General features: G+C 41.5%; 1 protein-coding gene across 8 annotated transcripts in view; it reads left to right on the forward strand.

The window, feature by feature from the left end:
* Positions 1-11,983: 11,983 nt before the first annotated feature.
* ehbp1l1a (EH domain binding protein 1-like 1a) overlaps positions 11,984-25,574 on the forward strand; it is a 42,988-nt gene continuing 29,397 nt past the window's right edge. For 5 of the 8 annotated variants that reach the window (XM_026161243.1, XM_026161251.1, XM_026161264.1 and 2 more), the window contains exons 1-6: positions 11,984-12,284; positions 19,953-20,010; positions 20,319-20,414; positions 20,493-20,546; positions 21,629-21,807; positions 22,136-22,281. In XM_026161243.1, the coding sequence (XP_026017028.1) occupies positions 12,181-12,284; positions 19,953-20,010; positions 20,319-20,414; positions 20,493-20,546; positions 21,629-21,807; positions 22,136-22,281 (637 nt within the window). In that variant the 5' untranslated portion in view covers positions 11,984-12,180. The remainder of the gene's footprint in view (positions 12,285-19,952; positions 20,011-20,318; positions 20,415-20,492; positions 20,547-21,628; positions 21,808-22,135; positions 22,282-25,574) is intronic. The other 3 variants (XM_026161285.1, XM_026161283.1, XM_026161279.1) reach the window with 3 other exon arrangements.

The following is a 25,574-nucleotide window of genomic DNA, read 5'->3' on the forward strand; positions in this document are numbered from 1 at the left end:
TCATAGACTGAATAAATATTTACTTGTTGCTGATGTTAGGAGACAGGTCAGAGGTCACATCTGTGCTGCCTCCCACAGTAGATCACTACTGGTGTATTAGCTATGATGCTACATGCTACCCTCTGAACAGATACTACTTTTTCTTTTTGCTTTTCTATGAAGAAACAGCATCAAGTAGAATGAAGGAGAGCAGGTGTGTCTGATATGTTGTTTTCCCCGTGGGCGCCCGCTCGGGGTAGGAGGAGTTAAAAATCTGTAATATCTGTACTTTGTACTCACCTTCCGCAATGGGTGGCTCGCGTAAACGGACAGGATATGACTGCGACAGACTTCCCAAATCCACCTTCGCTTTTATAGCCGTGGTCTCTCATCTTGATTACACGAAGTGATTTGCAATTACTACTCTGAAATATGAATTACATCTGTAATAATCACATACATGTAATAGAATGTTAATAGTACATTTCCCTTTTTTAGGAAATGACCTGTATGTATCTGTGTGACATCAATAAAAGGATCAGGTGCTGCATTGTCTTTAGTTACATTGATGTTATTTATTTATGGTGAAACAGTGGTGGAATATCGCTGTTGCTTTCGTATAAATGAAGCGGACATACCTGCGTGGCCGCGATCTAATCCTGTTTACATAAAGTAAACCTGCTCCCCAGCAGGTTTACGCTTACGGCTTTGTTGCTATGACAGCAAGTCCCGGATGGGCTTCGGGGAACCGAACGATCCAAGATCACGCGAAATCGTCAACAATCTCATCCAGCTAACTCACTTAGCGCGGTACGAAGCACAGGCCCCTAGTGTTAAATGTGGTTTTGATCTTCAAATAAACATAAATGAATACAAACTTCTCCTTAGTTGGTCAGCAGGCCTGCACACGTCTCAGGAGAGCTTCTGGCCCACTCCTCTTCACAGAGAGACTCAGTCCTGTAGGTTCCTGGCTGCCACTTGACTGACCTTCATGTGCTTGGTGGTCATGCTGGACTCAGGATTCTTTATTTGTCACGTGCATGGTTATACCGATATAACATGCAGTAAAATGTGACCTGATACGCTCCACTGTGCAAAAAAAAGAGAGACGCATCTTCAGTGTTGTGGCTGAGGCAAGGAGGTTGGAGTTCACATCAATCCTCCATCTAATCAACGGTACGCAGTGCAAGAGTTACACGCTTTACACATTCAGAGGGAAATGTCAATCATACACATTTAATCTCTGTAATATTCTGGATATTTATAATTGAGCTATTAGCATATATTTGAGTTTCTGTTATATTTTAACTTTGTAATATATTTGACTATTTCTTTTATTTCAGTCTGTTGCTGTTCTTGTTGTCTTGGAGCAACTGCAACCACATCATTTCCTTAGGGAATAATAAAGTTTCTGATCCTCATCCAAGGTTTCACGATAAATAGCGCCACCCACTGGTCTCTCGGTGAACTTATCTTGTATCCTTGAAAACAGCACCAACGCTTCCCCCCTGAATGCTTGACTGTTGGGATGCTGTTCTTTGGGTCACGTGCAGCATTTCTGTTGAGTCGATGCCAAAGCGCTAAACTTTGCTTTCATCTGACCGCATCACTTTCTCGCTTCTCTGGATTATTTAGATGTTTCCTGGCAAACTGAAGCAGCGCCTGCATGTACAGGACATAGTGTGTTAGCAGTGGTGGTGACTATGGTTCTGACTGCCTTTAACAGAATCACTAACAAACCCCTGCTGTGTAGTTTTGGGCTGATCCAGCACCATCATCATCTTCACCCTGCAGTCAGTATCAGCTGTGTCAGCTGACCTTCCTTAGCATTGCCCCCGAGCTCCCTGCTCCACTCCCCTACACCCCGCCACACATACAAATCAACCTTTATACAATGTGTTTTTTATTTTCCAGATTTTTGGTTAAAATTAATTTTCTTACCATTAAAATGAAACTACCACAATAACTAAATACTATTTATTTCTTTTTTAGAGCTCCTGTTTGAGGAAAATTGCAAATTCAGCAGGGATCAAATAGTTATTACAGTGAACTTGTTCGTGTCACTTGTTCCACATGTTACATCCTTGTTCCAAAATGGAATAAATTAATTTTTCACCTCAAAATTCCACAAACAATATCCCACAGTGACAAAGTGAAGACAGTTTAAAGCTCTTGTAGAGTGATTAAAAATAAAAACCTTTTTTGTGGACTGTAAGGGCCCCTAGACTGAGGCTCTCTTTATTGCAACAGTTTACCTCTGATGGGGGTCTTTCCCTACCAAATGTTTTAATGTACTACTGGTCTTCACATATTCATAAGCTGGCCTCCTGGCTAAATTCACCCAACCTGATTTGGTGTAAACTTGAGATTCAATCAATTTCTCCATACTTTTCTCCTGCCTCCCTTATCTCTTCATCATTAAAACATCTTCTGTTGCTTCAAATCCTGCGGTGCTCTCTACACTTTAGATCTGGTTTCAGTTCAGGTCGCATTTTAAATTCATATCGCCGTCTACCAGGTTACCATTGTTAAGGAATCCTCTATTTTCCCCTGACACTACTAACGCTGCCTATTTGATTTGGCACGAAAGAGGCACAAAGACCATGAGAGCCCTTTACAAAGATGATGTCCTTCTGAGTTTCTCAGAGCTCAAAATGTGACCTACCTCCTTCTCACTGGTTTCTCTATTTGCAAATTAGACACTGTGTCTCATCACTGTTTCCAAATTTCCCAGTTCTCCCTGCTGATCCTCCATGGGTTGACCTTCTGCTTGTTAGGCCCAATCAAAAATCAGCTATATCAAATATACATCAAACGCTTATGGTGACCGAATCTGACTTCAGGTAAAATCAGAACCGCCTGGGAGCGTGAATTAGGTGTTGAACTGTTTGAATCATGCTGGGATAAGGTGAATGTCATCATGCGCTCAAGTACACCATGTGCTACAGCTTGTACTTTAAAGTAATAGACAGAGTCCGTTTATCTAAACTTTTTCCTTTAGTTATAAATGTGACCTCTCCTTGCAATCTAAGCCATGTGTTGTTCTTCTGTCCAAGTCTGAACAAATTTTGAAGTGAATTATTTTCTGTACTTTCAGGGTTTTTTGGAATTCAGATCCTTGAAGATCCTCTAATTGCCATATTTGGAGTTCCAAATATGACTCCGCTGCAAACAGATCTTGGCTTTTTGTTCCCTTCTTGCTAGACGCTGTATTTTACTCCTTTGGAAATCTCCCACGCCTCCATCTGCATCGCAATGGCTTATTAATACTGTCCGGACATTTCTGAGGGTGGAGAAGATAAAAATTATCTGCAAGTGGAATATCTCAAATCTTTTCCTTAGAACAATGCAATTTACCCACCGACTGGACTGAAAAGAATTTGAAATTTACTTTTTTTAAAGGTAGGCATAGGATTTAAGCACCCCCCCTTTTTTTTCTTTTTTTTAATTTATTTTATTTATATAGTGTTTAATTTTTAATTTATTACTATTATTATTTGAGTTTTACTTTATTTTTTTTACTCACTTTTTCTTCTTTTTTTCTTTCTTTTCTCAGTTTTCTGTTCTTGTGTTGGTATGATGTTTTTTTTGTATTTTAATTTGTCTTTTGTTTAACAAGAAAAAGTTAAAATGATTGGGGAAGAAATGTTTGAGAAAATATGTCATGTAAGATGCATACAATACAATGTATGTAAGTTTGCATAATCTCTTGATGAACAAATAAAAAAAATAAAATAAAAAACAAAAATATAACGTGCATATGTATTTACAGAGTTAGCTGAATACTTTGTTGAAGCAGTATTATTTAATAAAACTACAGATTTGTAACTCCATAATTAGAAAACTCCCATTTCCATGAACAAACTGGAGTCCATTGAAATCACTGCAGCACAATTGTTGAACTTGTCTGTTAAGGCGTCTGAGGATGGATCTCAAAACTGGGTTATAGCTGGCAGACAGTTGGTATTGTAGGAAACCCCCTCTGTGGCTTACAACCATATTAGAACCGGGGGCTGATAGTGACACACACTATCAGCAAAGGGTCAGGGTTTAAAAGTCTGCCAAAGGGGTACAGGTGTGATTATGGGGACGGTGGAAATGAAATACGTGGATAAAGCATTTACACTGAAGGCTGCGTTAGCTCCGGCGCATCCCTGAGTCTGGGAGCTGATTGGCCCGGGTTCAGTAGGTTAATGGGGCTGTGTGTGCGGGTGTGTTCACAACTGGCAGGGACATGCAATGTTTGTGTTGCGCTCAGCTTGACACCCACATACGGGAAGACCACACCCAGCTGTTGCTGCCAGAAGCTGCAAAAAAAAAAAAAAAGCTGAGATGATTATCCAGGTGGCTCATTTGAACCCCGTGCCAGGTCATATAGGATATGACAAAACTCTGGAGTGAAGGGGGGAAGGGTGCAGTCCACGAGGACTGTGGGGTCAACGGCTGCTAGACCGTCCCACCATATCAATGTACTGCACGCCGTCTTCCTGGCGCTTTGGCACTTTCTGCCTCGACTGCAGGGGTTCCACGTGATTCGTCTCCTCGGTCAGATTATCAGGACGGACAGCATGGTTGCGGCGGTCTATGTGGTCGAACAAATCTGCCACGGCTTCAGGTGGGCAGAGGTCAACCTCTTTGCCTCCATGGAGTCAACACACTGCCTCCTGTTTTTCTCCTTAAAGGACACGACCCTCCCCTAGGGTGGGATGCCCCAGGTATTGCCTTCCCTCCTTTCTCCCTCCTCCCCTCGGTCGTCCACCAGGTCCAGACCGAGGAGGCAAGGCTGGTCCTGGTGGCCCCTCATGCCCTCAGTGATCCCGCACCCCCTGTTTGAGGGATCTTCTGTCCCGGGGGAGCAGGTCACTGCTTCATCCCTTTCCTGGGGAGGTGCGGCTGACAGCCTGGCCCCTGAGAGGGAGAGGCTATATTCTCCCCCTTCTACTTAAAATGGCATCTTATATCCATAAGATATAGTCCACCTGCTTGCATTTTCCCCCACTGCAGACAGGTTATGCTGATTCAATGATCCTCCCTCTTCTTAAGAGCTTGAAAAGAAAGCAACTGGACTTATTTTTAAGTTTTTGAAGACATTTCACCATCCAAGCTTTTTCAGTTCCAAAACCAAATAATGAAGAGTCCTAAGCATCTACACTCTGTAGGCTGTCTCTTATGAGGTGGTTGTCACATAGTGCTTCAAATGTGCTCCCCAATCATGTTGATAGAAATTAGCCAGGATTATTACTTGATTCCTCATGGCCTGTTGACTTTTGCGAATTCCCATCTCATGGCCCATACTCACTAACTTTCAAATATTAATTGATTATGAATTACATCATAATCAAAGTGGTGAGGTGATATAATGTGTGTCACCTCACCACAATGTGTGTATGGTGCATTTCATTACTGCTGGGTGCAGGAAATTACAGGCTTCACCTTCCACCCATCTATCCGTCCATCATCTTCCACTTGTCCCCTTCACTATCACGGGGGAGCCTATCCTAGCTGCTATGGGTCGACCTCTGACAGCCGTCCATTGTCACCAGTCTATGACGGGGCTATCACAGAGAGACAGACAACCATTGACGCTATAGCCATTAGTAGTAGTACAAGACGTGGTTTACACATTTGCCTAAGAAGTGAAAGATCACTGCCTTGCTCTGAAGAGGAGCCAAATCCCTTTGGGGTTGTGTCGGGAAGAGCCTCTGATGTAAACAACAGTCAAATCAAACATGTATGACTAAGTGAGAAGCTAAAAGTAGCTTCTTTATCGTTACTCATCATGTTGTTAGAAAGGAATTTCCCAAATAAGTGTATTTCTCTTCTTTCCTTGTAGTACTACAATTAATTAATGCTTCAATCTTAAATATGACAAGGTTGATAATAGGGTCATAGTAATCAAACCATTACTTAAAAAGCCATCCTTGAAAGAGTTAAACAGCTAACAGATCATCTGCAGAGGAATGGTTTATTTGAAGAGTTTCAGTCAGGTTTCAGAGCTCATCACAGCACAGAAACAGCTTTAGTGAAGGTTACAAATGATCTTCTTATGGCCTCTGACAGTGGACTCATCTCTGTGCTTGTCCTGCTAGACCTCAGTGTTCGATACTGTCGACTGTAATAGGTGTTAATGTAAGTGGACTAGTTCTTCTATAACATTTTTCTACTGTATTTGAGCACTGTCAGAAGGTGGGAAACTCAGAAAAGTCCCACTTCTGTACCAAAAGCAGACTACTCCCACACACACTAAAGAGAGGAGAGATGGAGCGACAAGAGGAGAGAGAGAAAGCAGCAAATCAACCTGAGAGGGCCGAGGCACCGTGACAAACTCGGGGTTTTGCATCTTGCCCGAGGATATTTTGGCAAGCAGACCGCACATCAGAGATAAAACCACCAACCGCCCAGTTAACGCCCTCTCACATCCTGGGTCATTTGATCTCAGTAAGTCACATGATAGGCTGGGGCAAGTTCTTACAACGGTTTACCTCAGCTGATGGTGACCCACACCTGTTTTCACACTTTGGCTCATGTGATTAGGCAGATGATCAATAGTGGGTCAACTCTTTAGGGACACTCCCAGTAGGGCTTAAAAATCTGGGACTGTCCACCAGTTGCTCTGAGAACTGAAGAAGGTTCTCAGGTGAAACGTCTTCAAGAAAAGTCCAGACACTTTTCTTTCCAAGCTGCTTAGATTACCATGACCTGGATGACTGAGAATCTTCACAGACATGATTGGATGAGGGTTACCAGCCTTGCCCTGCCCCCTCAACCCGCTGCCCCATCCCTCCTCTGCACTCGTGCCACAAACCACACTCTGACACATGGGTTTTGTGTTTTATTCTAAAATAGACATTTCCTTCTAAATTCTTTTCATACATGATAATTTGTAGTGTTACCACATCTTTATGACAAGTATGTTATCATAAATGACTGTAATGAGGAACAACATGGTGATCCAGTGGATTTTCTTCTTTGGAACATTTGGGAAACAGAATGTTGATAACCCCACTGGTAGTTTCTATAACCAGTAAGGGGAATGCTGGCGTTGTCCCCGTTTGTTCAGGAGGAGGTTAACATATTGGTAACTGCAACATAAACAGAGGACACAAACCCCAGTGTTTGGTTGTGTATACATTTTGTTGGTGAAAGAACATATAACTGTTTAGTTTGAAGACTTGTTTACATTTTGGATGAATGTGCCTTTAATGAAGCAGCTGAAAGGTGCAGGCTGGTTTTCTTGGAGTTGGAACAGAGGGCTGTTGTGTCCTCCTGCTATGGACGTATTTGTAGACATGAAATTGAGCTGGTGCCAAGCTGGTCTGCTCTCACCTCCCCTCAGGAACACACGCTCATACCCAGCTGTGCATCCATGACTCTACATTAATTTGCTGGAGACTGTCATCTTAAACAGCACTGCAGCTTACCGTTTCCATACCTAACACATCCTGAACCTCAACACATCTCTTTACCCTAACATTGAAACACAATAGGTGTTTTTTGCTGCCCACATAAAGAAGAGGCCACTCACTCAGTCACTGGAAAACTAAATATAAAATCTGGATCTGTCAGCATGAGACAGTGTAGAATAAATATGTTAACATGATACACTTAGAGTTGTTTTTATTACTAGACAAAAAGACTCATGGAAACATTTGAAGGTGAAACTGAGTTCAGCTGACTCACTGCTGAGAGCCTCCTTTGTCATTTCCCTGCAGTCATGAGATCAGTGTTGAGCTGTGCTGCGGCTGTGAGACGCACAGATGACTGATGGTCAAGCACAGAATTAAATACCACAGCCAACTGTTGTTCCCGATTTAGGATCCTCAGAGACAGCATGTCAAGTACAGACAATCCTGCAGCTCCCATTCACTTTAGAGTCTTAATAGTTTTTAAAATCTTTAATATTTTTTGGTTTCCTGCTTCCAACTTGAATGCTTGGATTCCTTCCTCTGCTTGTCCCACATTTCCAGGATGTACTCAGTAGAGAATGTAGGAGCTAAAGAGCAGGATTTTCAGTTTTATCTTTCTGTAACATATTGTGCTGTCTAGAGTCTATGTAACTGAGACTGAAATGTAAACTGCTGCATCATGGCAGCGAGGACAGTTCGATGTTTTGTAACGGTAATATTTCAGTGCGTGCTTCTGACAGACAGCTCACAGGTGTCTGGCTTAGCCAGGCTACAGTTACAAAGGTCACAGGCAGGAGTGCAGCAGGGATCTGATTGCTTTGACCTTACTACAAGTTTCCAAGTATATGTTATGATCATTTTGAGCTTGAATTCTTGGATGTTTTTTAGTGAGCTCTTATTAAACAGTAGAATTTCAAAACAATACAAATAATACTGAAATGGTTTATGGAAACCATCACAATCACCAGGCTGTGGTGAATGATTCTGTATGTGGTTGTACCAGAGCACTGACAGTTTCTGTAGGTTCACCAAAGCATTGGAAAAATAGCAGCTACAGTTAGGTTCACAATGACACACTTCCTTTATTTTAACTTTAAACAATCAAGATGTGTTCGAAGAGAATGTTTAGCTCTGATGACAAAGATTTAAATTGTTACATCATTGTTACATTAAGTGTTCAGGAATTACAGCAATGTTCCTCTGAAGCAGGCCACATCAGGGGATCAAAGGTAAATGGGCAAACTATTCATGTAATACTTGCATGAAAATTCCTCGCTGTCAAAGACTGTAAATATCATGGACATCAGCAAATGCTGTAATTCCTCCCCTCTGATGTTTTGCCAGATGTTTGCTTCAGCCTTCATCAGTTGGTGCTTGCTCTTGGGTCTCCCTGCGTTCAGTTATGTTTTCAGAAAATGAAAAACATGCTCTGAGATCAGGTGAGGGACATTTCCATTAAAAAAAAAAAGAGAAAAAATTAATTTTCTTTCTTTCTTTGGATGGTGAAGGCAACAGTGGTACTAGTGGCAATCAGAACAGTTGGTGCAGTGACCTTCAAGCTGGGCACAGGGCTCCAGGAGATCCCAGGAGCAACACCTCTGTCCAGAAGAGCTCAGTCCTAGGAACAGCAAAGATACTGCGCAGGACCCTCAAGCTCCTCGTCTCTGGTAGGGGACTCGAGCTTGAGGAGAAAGACCGCCCGCAGTGCCCTCTACTTTAATTTTACTAATCTTGCCAACCCTAAAAATATAACATTCTTTAAAAAATGAATCAATCTATTTCTTATAGAATTTTGCATTTTTAAAAAATTATTATTATCGTTATTATTATTTTTTAACATTGATCGGTACCTTACACGAAATACAAAAACAACCCTCTTTACATTTTTACATGCTGTAGTGCCATATTTTGGGAGCATTTCAATTTGCTATGCAATAAAATACAAACATTATATCCCACATTTTAATAATATGTATGTATTAAGTCCATAGTAACTACATACATTGCTAAAATGTGCAAAAAAAGACAAAGAAATTGAAAATCGTTTTTGTTTTTTGTTTTTTTACTCATTTTTCTAGTTACAGAAATGTCAAAGATACATTCCTCAAAACTGTAAATGCAAATATAAATTCACTGTAAACAGCAATGTCAGACTTATTATTCTCCTGCTTTCCTGCTGGTAAGCAGCAGAGCACCAAGCCTCTGTAAAACAACACATGCAGATGGATTATAGTGACTCACTGTTCATTTCGTATTCATTACTGTAACACACTTTAGGCAGAAGAGCATTTTTAAATATTATCCGCATATATTTGTATAGTGTTTCTATAATTTACCTCTACAAAGCTTTATGGTGTAGACGTTTGTGTTCAGTTCATCAGATTAAGAAAACATACTGCTCTGTTTGACCTGGGACATGGAGGGTGACGTGTTTTAAAACTCCTGTGGTACAGCTGTGTACTGTGGGTGTGGAAAAGAATGATCATTGTACTGTCTGATAATATCTACATGTAGTGAGAAAAGCAGGGCTCCCAGCCAGTTTCCTCATGCAACTCCAAAACAAAAGTCCAAACTAAGACTATTCACATGTAACACGTTCCTCTCTGTAACGTGTTACATGTTTGGATCTAGATAAGAGCACATTTAGAAACCAACCTATTATCAAGATGGGTTAAATGGATACCACGGTCAACTGTGTCAACTCAAACTGTGCAGTCAGCTTTTCCCTGATCTTAAAGCTTTGGTGTTATAATTGTTCTGTTTACAGTAAAAAGCAGTAAAAAGCCACTCTACAGACCACTGGAGCATTTGATATCCACACAGTAATCTATTTTCTTTCGCTTACCCTTGTCCAGATTGTGGGAACAGTGGTCTAGGCAGAGATTCTCAGACATCCCTCTCTGCAGCCATGTTTTCCAGCTCTTCTGGTGGGACCCTGAAACATTTATAAGGTGGGCAAAATATCTGCCCAACGGGTCCTGGGTCTAGTGTCTCCTCCCAGTTACACATGCCCAAAACATCTAACCTGACCAGATATTTTTTTTTGTTGTGGAACATAAGGATAAGTGGAAAAGGATGGATGGATGGATGGATGGATGGATGGATGGATGGATGGATGGATGGATGGATGGATGGAAGAGCAGTGGCTCTAGTCTGAGACTCTCCTAAATGACCAAGCTCCTCATCCTATCTGAGGTCGCTGGAGGCCTTACTGGTCCAATCCCTGATTGCCACTAAAGTTGGGCATTACTCTGCCAGTATAGTGATTTGGGTCTGCTGGATTTGGAAAAAAGGAAGTCATGATACATACATTGGCATAAACGTAATAAAAGGTGAAAATCCCCTAGTCGAAGTTCTTCTTTAAATGTTTTTACAAATGATAAAATAGGTTACTTTTAGCTCTCAAATGTTTTTAAAAAAAATAATTTCCCAATGTCATCATTCTTTAGACTCTGCATGTAACAAATATAAAAGGCTAATGCCTGTGTGTGCCTCAGAAGCTGCATTACATCCTTCATGTGCTAGCAACAGATTATAAATAGACTGACACCTAAAGTGGAAAAGTCCCCCCAGCTGAGGGGGGCTCATGACAGAGGGAAAGGTTTCCTGCCAGTTAGTTTGTGCTTCACATTTACTCCTTGCTAAAACATCTGAACAACAGCAACAATGTTATTATTATCAGATTATCCTCCAGGATATGAAGCCACTGCATGTGTGACGTGTTAAATTAATCTGAGCTATGTCAAGGCACCCATAGTTATAACTGTAGTGAAACAGGAAGTTTAATAGGTTAGAGAACAGCTTTCATTAAATAACACATGCATCCCATCCAGTTTGTGTTTAGTTGGACCATCATTTGTTTTCCAAACACACCTCCAGGCTGTGTCAGGGCTGTTTGACCAAGAAGGAGAGTGATGGAGTGCTGACCAGATGGTCTGGCCTCCACAGTCACCTGACCTAAACCCAGTGGAGATGGTTTGGGTTGAGATGGAGCTCAGAGTGAAGGCAAAGGACCAACAAGTGCTCAGCATCTCTGGGAACTCCTTCAAGACTGTTGGAAACCGTTTCAGGAGACGACCTCATGAAGCTCATGGAGAGAACGCCAAGAGTGAGCAAAGCAGGACTCAAAGCAAAGGCTGTTTGGAAGAATCTGAAATATCAAACATGTCCTGAGTTATTTCACACTTTTCTTGTTTACTACAGAATTTCATGTGTTTATTCATAGTTTTGATGCCTTCAGTGAGAATCTACAGCGTAAACATTCATGAAAATAAAGAAAAAACATTAAATAAAAAGGTGTGTCCAAACTTTTACTGGCAGTGTGATTAGCAGTGAAACCACAGTGTAAACACTGGGTGGGGCTCTTCTGTGTGCTTTGGCTGCTCGCCCTGTGACGCTCTCCTTTGACTTCCTCTTATTTATTTATGTATTTGTGCCAAAATATAAGCATTCTAGTGGAAAATGTATCATTATTTTTGTTAAAACCTTTGTTTTAAATGCTCACGATGAGATTTAAACTGTAAACTTCCTCCTTTGTTGATGGGTGGAAGTTGGAAGAGACATCTGATTTTATTTTGAAAGTCCCAGTGACGATGGGTTCCGGTTTGTCCGCGTTAACTTCACGATACGTGACCGGAGTATTTGTTTTGTACCGTGTCTACGGATCGAGCACTGGTGAGGATCTGTCATCGAGGCAGGTGGAGTCTCCCATCCACTCCCCGGTGAAGGAACACGGAAGAGGGGACACGCCTGCCCTCCGTGTAATTTAACTTCAGCGTGTGTGACAGGGTCGAGCATGACTTCGGTTTGGAAACGGCTCCAGCGGGTAGGAAAGAAGGCGTCGAAATTCCAGTTTGCGGCTTCGTTTCAAGAGCTGATCATAGAATGTACAAATAAATGGTGAGTGATATAATTCTTATATTTGTCAGTATTTGATAACTGTGGATTTGTTGCGCACCCCGGCACTGCTCCGTGGTGTGCTCTCTGAGCGTTAAAGAGGCTGACAGAGAGAGTGATGCCAAACTCCGGTCAGGCGTGTGAACTTCTCATTTCGGCGAGTAAAGCCTGTGAAACTAAGTGTATCATCCACACTCAGTTTACACGAGCCGGCGTATTCATCACTGCGCATTAACGTCTTATTGACAGACTTAATACAATTACTCCGTGTAATTACAGGTCGTCGGCACAATACCTCAGGTTTTAATGTTCAGAAAAAATAATGCTAAATGCTTTGTTTTGCTGCAGAGAGAGCCCGCCCCATTACTTCCGTGTTTGTTTTCTTGATAAGAGAACTGTAATTGTTACCATGCGGCATCCTAATAACCATGGCAACGGGTCAAGCCAAAAAACTGTCGTGGCTGTGGGAGTGAGTGGTGTCACGTGTGCAGGTGGAAGGATGAAGCATCTACGCCGTCATCAGTGGCTGAAAGTAGACTTCTGGACACTGAGGTCATGGATAAAAACTTCCCCTCTTATAAGAAATCTGTGGCAGGCCCAGGTCTGCAATAACTGTTGGGAGGAGTTAAAAACACGAGGAAACCTTTTTATGAAGGCAAACAGTTGTTCCGGTAAAGTAGCGCTTTAACCAGATTCAAACACTTGTGTTTTTGTGGCTCATAATGTGATTCTGGGTGAGTGCTGGGCCACCACCAGCTGACTTTACACTAACTGGTCACATTTTGTGAGGCTGGGCTGTATAAGAAATCAGCCACCACTTTAATCACACTCTGGAGCTCTGACATGTGGCACAGAAAGTGCACATTTAAGAGTTTTGTCTATTTATTACTTAACAAAATTTACATTTACAATAAAGACAGCTGGGGAATAGATTTCATTACAGTATCTTTTGGAAGGTGCTGTAACATAATTCCTCATTGCAGAGAGTACTGTGCTCCCTGAGCCTGGTTCTGCTGGAGGTTTCTTCCTGTTAAAAGGGAGTTTTTCCTTCTCATTGTTGTGCTTGCTCATAGGGGGTCATGTGATTGTTGGGTACTGTGGCCCCTCTGTGAAAGAAAGCCTCAAATCAGAAGTGGACTCCATGGTATAACTCTCAAACATGCACCTTGAGATGAAGTGGTATCTCACTAATTTAGAATACCTTCATTTTCCCAGGAAAGATAGTTTGTTGCTCTATTTAAAAGCCCTCAGTAAAGCTGTGACATCTCACTCCTCATCATTAATTGAAGAAAGTATTGAATTCACTAATTTCTTTACTAATAACATTTTAACAATTAGAGAAAAAATAACTGACCACAGATATATAATATGTTCAGCTACTTTCAATACTATTTATATTTATTTAGTCTTTATCTGACTGATCCTACTGCATTAACCTCAGCAATCATCATGTGTCTATTAAAACCAATTACTTCAAGACTGCTATAATATGTCCTACCATAAATTAGTGCTTCAATTTTAAAATATGATTAATCTGTCTCAATCATCACCTACGAACCACAGGCCTATGATGGCAGCGTTACTCAAACAGCCTCAGCCTCAGCTGTCTTAGCTAATTGCAGGTCGATCTCCAATCATCCTTTAGCTCAAAACATCTCCAAAGAGTCAGTGTAAAAAAGCTTGTTTTATTTGTAGAGGGAAAAACCAACCCCAATCTCTGGTGCTGTGAGTCTTACCCAGTAAGCAGTGCTTAGATGGAGCTACTGGGTGTGGGGATTAGCCCAGTACTAACTGCCTGAAAAGCCCTGAATGCCTACCCTTCTTCCTGTGACAGAGCCAGTACAGGCCCAGCTGCCAGCAGCCCCGTTTGTTACTGCAGCTCCCCTCTAGATTGGTGCACTTGGTAACTAACTGGGTTAAATTTAGCGTCCTGGAAGACTGAGGAGGGCTGGATTAACCTGTAAGAGTCATTCATGGTGATGTAGATGAATACTTTACCAGTCCCTTTGTAAAGGCCCACAATTAAAACCATTTAACGAAGGATATTTTATTAAAGCAATATAATAGGAGCAAAACAAAAGCAGAACCAAATAATACTAATCAGAAAATATTAATCAAATCACCTCGGTTACATGTGTCTAATGAACCCATTGTAAGCTAATGCTGAGCTTGTTCGGATCCTTGTGAAGAAGGAGGTTGGAGAGATGGGCACACCCAGGCATGAGGAGGAGCTTCCAGCTGTGAACATCTTAGGTCCAATCCTCTGAACTGCTCTTCTTATCTATTCTGCACAAAGCTTTTATACCTGCTCCTCCTTTCTCCCCCTTTTTACGTCACATCGTCTAAGATAACGTCTGGTCTCACCTGTGGAATCACTGTCCACCCGTACCTCATCATCCTCTCCCTGTCTGTCTGAGTTGTCATCATACATGATTTAAAACTAACTTTAAAAGTTAAAATCACTTCATTACAGTTTCTTTTTTTCCATGTTATTCTTACCATAGAAAGTTTCATTGTATATGAACATTCAGTCGCATATTTCTCCTTATGTTCCATTAGTTTATACAACCTCTCTGTCATGATCTTATTCTTACATGAACATCTTTTAGCATAATCCCTTTTAATCCAGTTACAGGAATACTTTCTTTTGCTGTTTTTCTTTAAAACTGAATACTCAATACATTTTCTTTTATTTAATCATACATTTATAAAGTCAGACATTCTCTCAGATTAGTGGCTCCTTGGTGTCACACCCACACACTGATTATATATATTGGCAATTAAGAATTAAGCAAAAACAAATATAAATTATGGCCGTTTGTCCTTAATTTTTTTTTTAAAGGCTTAAAACTCCCCGAAAAGCCTTCAGTTAATCCAAAATGCTGCAGCAAGAGTCCTGACAGGGACTAGAAAGAGAGAGCATATTTCTCCTGTTTTGGCTTCCCTTCATTGGCTTCCTGTTAAATCCAGAATTCAAAATCCTGCTCCTCACATACAAGGTCTTAAATAATCAGGCCCCATCTTATCTTAATGACCTTGTAGTACCATATCACCCTATTAGAGCACTTCGCTCTCGCTCTGCAGGCCTACTTGTTGTTCCTAGAGTATTTAAAAGTAGAATGGGAGGCAGAGCCTTCAGTTTTCAGGCCCCTTTTCTGTGGAACCAGCTTCCAGTTTGGATTCGGGAGACAGACACTATCTCTACTTTCAAGATTAGGCTTCAAACTTTCCTTTTTGCTAAAGCATATAGTTAGGGCTGGACCAGGTGACCCTGGATCCTCCCTTAGTTACACTGCAATAGACGCAGGCTGCAAGGGCTGGCTTGCTTTTGTCCTGTCTCCCTCCTTTCACCTCCAGCGAGTCCTGGCTGTTAGCTGGTAGCTGTCCCTCCCTGAGCCTGATGCTGCTGAAGGGTTCTTCCTGTTAAAAGGGAGTTTGTTTCCTTCCCACTGTTACTATTTAGTGTCATCTGACTATTCTTATAGGGTGGAGGGTCTTTACCTTACAATATAACTGACCACTGTTGTTGTGATTGTGAAACATCAGCATGTAATGGTGCACAAATCTAAATAACAGAATTATTAAATGAGTCTACCAGTGAGAGACGGGGCCTTAAATGAACCCAAAAAGCCGACTGGCCCAGTCACTAAAAGTTTTGTTTTGGCAAGATAAGGACCTTTTTTTCTCTCATTATTCCACCACAGATTAATCAGATCAGATATTTGGACCTGATCCCAGATGTTGAACTTGAGTATGAGAATAAAGGAGTATAAAGGAGTACATGATTAGGATGATGATTGCCAAATTCTTTAAGAAAAACTACAATATTTTGCAAAGTGAAGAAAATTCTTTAGGAGGTAGATCTATAACTGACTCTACGAGCCAGAGACATCTTCATGGATGAACCATCAGTCCCCATTGGCCTCTTCCAGAAAACATCTAAAATCTTGGTATTTGCTCGGCATTTCTCTTCTCGTGAACAGATTGGATGATTAGTCTGGTTTTCAGTGTTCAGGACAAGCTTGAAACATGTTCCTCTTGGCCATTTCCAGTTTATGTATACAGAGGATATTGTGCTTAGCTTTAGAGCTGCTGTTTTAGGTTCGGCATGTAGGAGTTCCTTTAATTCCACTGGCGTTAGTCATTGTTCAGTCAACATGTGTTTTCAGTCTTCTGGCCCTGGCTTGTATTTTGGCCGGCCTTCCTTTCACACTGTTTGTGCTTTGTGGTAGTTTAGAGAGATTTGTCACATTTTGCATGCTCTGTACTGGGGTCAGTGGTGTCTGTTAAGGCAGTGTTACTGGAAATCTAATGACAGCACACTGTAAAAGGTAATTATCATGTAATCACGTCCTTTCTTTTTGGGCTCTGAAGGAATCTCTGAGGTCAGAGTGCCCGAGGTGGTTTTAAGCATCCCTTATTTTGTCCCATAGGATTTTTTTTTCTGGATTTCATCCCAAGACAATTAGATCAAAGCCGATATTCACCGGAACAATAAAACCACACACAAAAGTTTAACACTGAAATAAGTTAAATGTCAAAGCTAAAACGGTGACAAAGATTTTGACACCACGACTAAAACTAAACTTTTATTTCTTTCCCAGCAAAAAGTTTTTGAAACTTATGATCTATAATTGTACATTTCTTCTTCTTCTTCTTCTTCTTCTTCTTCTTCTTCTTCTTCTTCTTCTTCTTCTTCTTCTTCTTCTTCTTGTTATTTGAAACAAAAACTGAAGCAGCAAAGTGCATAAGAAACAAACTTTGTGTCACTGCTAAAATGTTTGGTCATGTCTGTAGGACAAAGATGCAGCCAGTTCATGTCAATAGTAACCAGTTTTATACCAGGAGTAATGCAGATTAGCAGCTCAGATCGAGGACACTCAGTGAAGGAGTGAATAATGTAGTAAGCAGATGGTTTACATACGTCTGTATTTCTTTCTGAAAACATCGGGCCAATTCAGACCAGTGAAAGGGGGCTGAAGGAGAATCTGTGTATTTGTTGATGTCAGGGTCATGAATTGCTGTGTGAAGCAGGCAGGACAGGATCCCACTGCAGACTCACAGACAGGCCTTTATTTTAGAAGACACAGCTGTGAAATATAAAACTAAGTAAACTGGGACGACGCCTGAACTAATCAGGCAGGCAGAACACACAGCAGGGAAATGAAGGAGGTCGCGACAACGGACAGAGTGAAACGAAGGGCTGAAGTATACAAGGATAATGAGGGAACGAGAAACGGGGGGAAACACAGCTGGGGCCAATCAGACGCATGAGACGAGGCACCTTCAAAGTAAGACAGGAAGTGACATGTACAGTGAGAACCAGACAACGACAGTAGGACATTGAACATGCAGATATGCACGCAGACAACTAAAGGGCCAGATGTGACCCCGAGGTCGTCTACCACCCAGTCACACTGTCTAATTTGCAACAAGAGTTAACAACATGCTTCAGTTTGACCTCCGACTAAAATGATCTCAATAAATGTTTTTTATAGGCAGATTCATCATGTAAACACCCAAAACTGGACTGATTTGGCTTTGATGAAAACTATTTTGATCATAACTAATAGAAAAGATTCCCAGAACTACAAGTTGTCAAGTTGTCATAAAGCTTAACCAAATTGCTCTAAATCAAAAACAAATACAGTGAGTAAAGCAGAAAACTGTTGCACACTTGCCCAAATGATCAACTAACCAGCTGCTTTTGGTAAGAGACTGTGAGCGATGAGTGAGAATGAAAGCAACGGACAGAGAACAGACATGGACAACACGCTTCACAGAGCTTAGAGCAACACCTGCTGCACTATTTATAACAGACATGTTTCTGTGCTGACCTATAAATGTACAGGCCTGTGGTGGTGAGTAACTCAGTGGTTTGTAGAGACAAAAGCGCCTGAAAGAAAACATTCACAGGTACCAGGAATGATGTATAACGACCTCATTTTAAAATGCACAGTGTTACAGTGTAACCATATTAGAGGAGGCTTCACAGTTTGAGGAGCATACAGCCTAGCTGATCCATATTTAAAACATTCTTCTGATAGACTTGTACAATGATTGTGATGCCACAGAAATGTCATTTATGGCAAGCTTAAATGATTCGCCCACACCCATGCATGTGTCTTACCCCAGGCTGTAGAAACAATGGGCTCAGCTTCAGCCTGAAAACTGAAAGGAACATGAAGGTGCCTTAAACCTGAAAACATCCTGTTTAAGTATACCAAACCTACCTGACCGTAACCCATAGATGTCTATGGGAAAGCTGCCCTGAACCTTGACCTTGTAAACTCTTTTCTGATGAGTTTACGGGCTTAGTCGCTCACTGAGGGTTGAGGGATGTAGCTCAGGTGGTCACTTACTAACTAGGTTGATGGTTGGATGGTGCTCCAGTCTGCATGCCAAATCCTCAGGAAAGATACTAACTCCATGTTACTCTTCGATGCATCCACTGAATGTTAGATTGGAAACAGCGTAGAAAAAAGTGCTTTTGCGAATGATCGAGTCTACAGGTTGTGTTAAAGTGCTGTATAAGAACCAGTCCACTCAAAGGAGACACTCTCTCCTGCACCATGCCTGTTTGTGATAATGCAACTATGCCTCAGTCCACTGAGCATCAGCCTGGTAGTTTTACAATGCCCATGTTATAGCTGCTCATCGCCGATGCTGTAGAATCGCCTTCTGAACAAATGTTCTTTCAACTTTGGGAACAGATGAAGTCTGGACTGTAGGGTGGATGATGAAGTTTCAACCAAAGTTTTGCAACAGAGTGACAGTTTGACAGGCGACGTGTGGACGTGTGGACGTGTGGTGTCGTGGACGATGCTTACGCACAGTGCTCAGCTGTGTTTTGGGACTGAAAGGGGGTTTTGTTGGTTGACTTTGATGGCTGGCACTGTGAAACACTGGAAAAACTCAGAAGGGCATTTCTGAACTGGAGAAGACAAATGCTGAGCAAGAGCGTAAGCATTCTCCACAACACCGCGCATCCACACGTCGCCCGTTAAACTGTCGCTCTGTTGCAAAACTTTGGTTGAAACGTCATCACCCATCCACTCTACAGTCTGGACTTCACCTGTTCCCAAAGTTGAAAGAACATTTGAAAGATTGTGCGGCGGCGCTGGTGAGCAGCTATGACACGGGCACGACCTGTTTATCTTTCTATCCCCATTTCGGTCGATGCGGGAGTCCTTACTTTTGGGATTGCGCTTGTATGTTTCAGTTTCTTGTCCATTTAGGTTCCCCTTTTGTCTTTGTCCTCTGTGTGTTTGGCATGTATGTGTGTGTGTGTGTGTGTCCTTGTGTGTTTTACACAAGGTCTGACCAAATCGTAGATGCCATCATCATTGCCACACAGATTGCAATGAAACAGGCAAAACATGTCAGTGTTTCTGCTCACAACAGAGTCAGTGTCTATTGTAAAAAATAGATTTCACATACAGCCTGGGACTTGTTACCAACATGAAGCTGGAGAAGAAAATCTACAGCCTGGCTGAAGTGAAAGTCAAACTTTCATTCAGAAACTGGTTAACTTGTTTATCTGTGTGTAAGACAGTGTCTGTGTTGAAAAAGGATTTTAGTTGTTGCTGTAATATACTCATTGTATGCTGCCAGACACAGTAAAATCAGTAAAATACAGTAAAATACAATATACGCTCTGCTGTTATTCAGGCAACCGGACAAACTGAGAGTGGTGTGGATCAGAAGGAGCAGACGTCACAGCACAAAGGTAATAAAAGGAGAAACAAACGAGCGTCTTTACAAAGCACCGAAAGGAGCTAGTTGTGCCAGCGCTACTTAAGAACAAAATTTGACTTGTCATAATATAAAACCAGTGTTTCTACGTGAGCATCTGACAGATGGAGTAGTTTTTACACTGGGATTAGTCATTACTAAATATTTTGACCTAATACATGAAGGCTGCACATCCAATTTGCATAGCAATTAAAACGTACCACATTTTCCATTTTGGACTGATATAATCCTCTTTAGTGATTTGCAGCCTTTTCTTGATGCTTCCTGTTTCTGTTCTGTCAGCTGCACAGCTGGCAGCCAGGAATCCAGAACCCCTACAGAGGCTTGGTGGTTTGGCAGGTTCCAGAGAGTTTAGATATCACAGTCACACTCTTCAAGGTATGGAGCTGATTAATTATATGGATTATAGATGGGGAATATAATATGTCATTCAGCTAATTATTTATGCTCTGACAGGAACCGACTGCAGAGGAGTTTGAAGACAAAGAATGGACTTTTGTTATTGAGAATGTAAGTCTGATCTGTTTGTGCTAGCTTTCATATTGTGGTATGATCATAAACACTTGGGGCCTGAAACTTGGCTACCTGGCTAATAGGACATAGAGGTGTTCTGTGGTAACGACACAGGACCAAAATGGAAGAACAACAAACTAAATTAGAAGATTTTCTCACCATATCCAGCCATACTGAGTAGCAATAGCAAGATGATTATGTGACTAACTAGTACCGAACTGATGGGACAAGAAAAGTACGAAGTAGAACCAGAACAGCTTAGGATCCAAAGCACATCGAATCCCTTATCAAAGATGGTGGGGCAGAGGGAGTTGGACATATCTATGTCAGATGTCGTCTGGGATTCATTCCTTTGGTAAACTCCACGTTGCTCTGTGCTACTCCCTACTGCAATTCAAAGTACCACAGGGCCCACTTATCTAAATCCAAATTAGCTACAATCTATCCTATCTTAGACCCTCGCTGTAACAGGTGCAGGTCTGATGATGCCAAACTAACCCACGTTTTGGATTTACCCTGCCTTGGCAAATTTTTGTGAGGATGATCAGTATATTACTGGGCAAAATGTCGGCTGCGGTCTTTTGGTTCCCTCCTGGCTAGGCGTGCCATGTTGTTGAGGTGGAAGGCTGCTGCCCCGCCCTCCCACGATCATTGGCTGATCTCATGTTGTGTCTCAGTCTTGAAAAGATCCACTGCTCCATCCAGAACCAAAAGGGCACATTTGATCAAATCTGGGGTCTTTTTCTGACAAACTTCTCTAACCTTAACCTAACCTTCAGGATGTTCCTGCTGACTAACTGACTTGCTTATTCCATCGAGGTCTGATGTGTGTCTGTGTTAATGGGAACGTGAAGCTCAGTGGTGTTGCAGCTAACTTCTGTGGGGTTTGTAAGGAAAGGGTTTGTTAGTATTGATCACTCAATAAAAATATTTTGAGTAAAAAGATGGCGGGGGCAATGTTATGTTATGCCATACTGTGGTTAGACCTTGAGTTGTGTTGTTGTTGAGTGGTGACTAATTATCTTTGGGATTAATGAATGTGTGTGCATTCAAACTTGAACTCTATTTTTTTAAATCAGGAGACAAAAGGATGTAAAAAAGTGCTGGCATCAGCTGATGTCAATATGAAGAAGTATGCAAGCGCCACACCAGCTCAGTACGATTTAACACTGACGCTCAAACCACTCTCTGTGAAAGTGGTGGAAGCCACACTGAAGCTCAACCTGTCGTGCATCTTTCTCAGGGAAGGCAAGGCCACGTAAGTCAAGAAGCATTTTTATTTATTATTTTTTATGACGTTCCAGGAGCAGTGAGGATTACTTTTCTCTGCAGATTTCCAACGTAATGTCCAAGTTGTTGAGGTTTTACTGGGTGGATTATGGCCGTATGTGGTCTATAAAAATCTGTTGGGTTAAATTTGTATCTGGACATTTGAGCACAGCACGCTCAGATCAGCAGTTTGTGTAACATCCAGTGTGACATCAGCAGCTTTGCATTGAATCTAAAACTTTCTGTTAGGTATGTGAAAATATTAGTGGAGCTGGATAAAGGTAGTGATGTCTGCTGATTTCTTTGTTTTATCACAGAGATGAGGACATGCAGAGTTTGGCCAGTCTTATGAGCATAAAACAGAATGATATTGGTAATCTGGATGACTTTAATGACAGCGACGATGAAGTCAGCGAAGAGAGAAGGTCAAACTTTGGAACAGGACAAGTTACTTATGTTACAGGTAAGATTTGTGAGGATACCTGTGCACTGATTCAACCAGGCTAAAAATGACAGAAGACAAAATACTCAACTTTTAGGTAAAAGCAAAGCCTGGAAGATAAACGATGTCTTGTGGTTTACCTGTGTCACACATTTAGTAGGTGCCTACAGATAGTAAATGTAATGATGAGGCCCAGATATGATGGCTAGATAACAGTTATATCATCTCCAAAAGTTCAGGTTCTGTGTTTGCTGCATATGGGACTGCATGGATATGTACTGGTCAGAGTGCTGGTACATGTTCACCAGCAGAAGTACCTAAAAGGCCTGACAGCATCAGAACTAGATGATGAGACAATGAAATAGGGTGGTCTGGTCTGATGAATCAGGATAAATACCTGAGGTAGTCTTAGATAGTTCTACAAGTGATTTTTGTTTGTGTAATATTTTCTGCTACAAGAGTCAATGCATGCCTGCGCTTTTTAGGTTTTAAAATTTGCAGCTAGAAATATTGGATTTAAAGTGCAAATATGTACCTAAAAAGACAATACCAGAATTAATACATACAGTGCCATGAACAAGTATTTGTCCCCTTCCTGATTTCTTCTGGGTGCTTTGCATGTTTGAGTGACGAAATGTTTCTCCCACTGAAAACGCGACGTCCAGATAACCAGAATGAACTTTTTGGGATTAGACAAAGATGACCTGAATAAATATAAAATTCAGCTTTTAAATGATGAATCATTTATTAAAAACGAAGGAGATCTACCTGCCCGGTGTGAACAAGTAGTTACTCCCATTTGAGGCTGGGCGATATGGCCTAAAATCCATATCGTGGTATAATTTGAAGCACGTGCGGTAACGATATATATCGCGATATATTCTTTTCTTCTGTATACCACATTTTCCGCACTATAATGCACACTTAAAATCCTTTAATTTTCTCAAAAATCAACAGTGCGCCTTATGTATGAATTCTGGTTGTGCTTACTGACCTCAAATCGATTTTATGTGGTACACGGCGCTCAAAAATCTGTCAAAAAATGTTTTAGTACGACTTTGGTAAGCTATGAAGCCGCACCGCCTGATGGATTGTCGGAGCATTACGGCCACCGTAGTCAGGAGCCTCGTGGAGTAATCTGGGTCCTAAACTCTGTCCGCTTCAGGTCCCAAAGTCAAACGAACACAGCCGCATCACTGAGAGTTAAAAACTGTCTAAAATCTTTCATCTTTAATAAAATGATCAGCATTGCTGCTTTACCAGGTGTAACAATTAATTTTAACACCCAGGCATCCATAAAAACAGGATTAGTTACATTTAACAGAGTTAGAAGCTAGCAGGAAGTTAGCTCGCTAGCTTTCACCTAAACATGATATAGCATGTTCTGACTGAGAGATTTTTGACAAAATTCAAACGTACAGCTCTGCTATCACTTCCAACATGAATGAAGACAGAAAACTAAACAGCAGTGACGTTTGCAGGGTTACTGAAGTTGGGCTAGCTACGTGATCGCTAGCGACACAGCTATGCTACCATAACATAAACACAGCGAAGCTGGAGAATGAATGCTAACTTTTTTCCACTCGATAAAAGTTAACGTGAGGGTTCCCGATGGTTAGAGACAAATAATAATAATGGATTGGATTTATATAGCGCTTTTCAAGGCACCAAAAGCGGTTTACAATGCCACTATTCATTCACTCTCACATTCACACACTGGTGGAGGCAAACTACGGTTGTAGCCACAGCTGCCCTGGGGCAGACTGACAGAAGCGAGGCTGCCATATTGCGCCATCGGCCCCTCTGGCCAACACCAGTAGGCGGTAGGGAAAAGTGTCTTGTCCAAGGACGCAACGACCAGGACAGAGAGCCCGGGGATCGAATCGGCGACCTTCCGGTTACAGATACGCGTCCCAACCCCCTGAGCCACGGTCGCCCCGCAGTGTCATGGCAGGATGCTGTAAGATATCGTGACACTCAGGCCTTATTACTGCCAGACCTAGGAATCAAGAAATCACTTGACTAGAACCTGCGTGACAAAGTGATGCTGACCAGAAAAAAATGGACTTCATGCCATGACTGAAAGAAACTGGAGAACAGCTGAGCAACGTAGTCATTGACTTCTATCAGTCTGGAAAGGGTTTCAAAGCCATTTCTAAGGGTTTGGGAATCTAGCCAACCAACAGAGGCGATCCTTCTTTGGAGTGGCCGGCCTATAACAACAACATTGATCTAAGTGCACCATCATGACTCATTCAGGTGGCCTTAACAGAATCCAGAACAGCATCTAAAAAACTGCAGGCCTCACCTGCCTCAGCCCATGAGAGAGTTCCAAGGCAAAAACCACTTCTGACCCCAAAGACCTCAACGACTCGTCTCACATTAGCCAAAAAACTACTTGAATGACCTCCAAGACTTTTAAGAAAATATTCTCTGACCTGATGAGACAAAAGATTAACTTTTTGGAAGGTTTGACTACTAAAACTCTAAATATAGTGTTATATTTAATAAAAAGAACATGATACCAACAGTCAGAAATGGAGGTGGTACTGGGATGGTCTGGAGCTGCTTTCAAGCTTCTGTACCAGCAGAGACTACTATGATTGATGGAACCATGAATCCAGAAAATCAAATAATCTCCAGTTCAGGGCAGGAAAGTCAAGCATACTCGAATAATGCAGCAGGACTATGATCTGAAAAACACACCAGCAAGTCCACCTCTGAATGACTAAAAAAACAATCTGCTAAAAGTCTGAACTCTGCAAGGAAGAGAGCCAGAATTCCTCCACAGCGATGTGAAAGACTTGTTGCCAGTTATTGCAAACACTTGATTGTAGTTCTTGCTGCCAAGGGTGGCACGAGCAGTTATTAGGTTTGGAGGCAGTTAATTCATGATTTAATAAAGGCAGCAATTACTTTTTAACAGAAGGCCAGGTAGGTTTGGATGGCTTTGTTCCAATAATGAAATCGTAACTTTATTGTGTTACACTGTATTTTGTATTTATTCTCCTTATCTTTGTCTGATATTAAAATTTTCTTGATTTGTAACAACAAATATGAAAAAACTAAGAAATCTTGAAAAGGGCTCATATGTTTTTCATGGCACTTCCAAACAGATTTGTTCTGTTTCTGGTAGATATGGAATCAATGCCACATGAACGAAGCATTTTAGAAACTGTTTTTAGCTTAGACTCATGTTGGAGGGAGGAAATTATGCCCCTTCTCTCTATTCTGTTTCTCTTTGAACTTATATTCCTTAACTGTTGCTGCTTCCTTTTTGGTTTCCTATATAAAATGTGCTTTCCATTCTTTTA

The sequence above is a fragment of the Astatotilapia calliptera genome, chromosome 3, assembly GCF_900246225.1.
Source record: "Astatotilapia calliptera chromosome 3, fAstCal1.2, whole genome shotgun sequence".
Taxonomy (NCBI): domain Eukaryota; kingdom Metazoa; phylum Chordata; class Actinopteri; order Cichliformes; family Cichlidae; genus Astatotilapia; species Astatotilapia calliptera.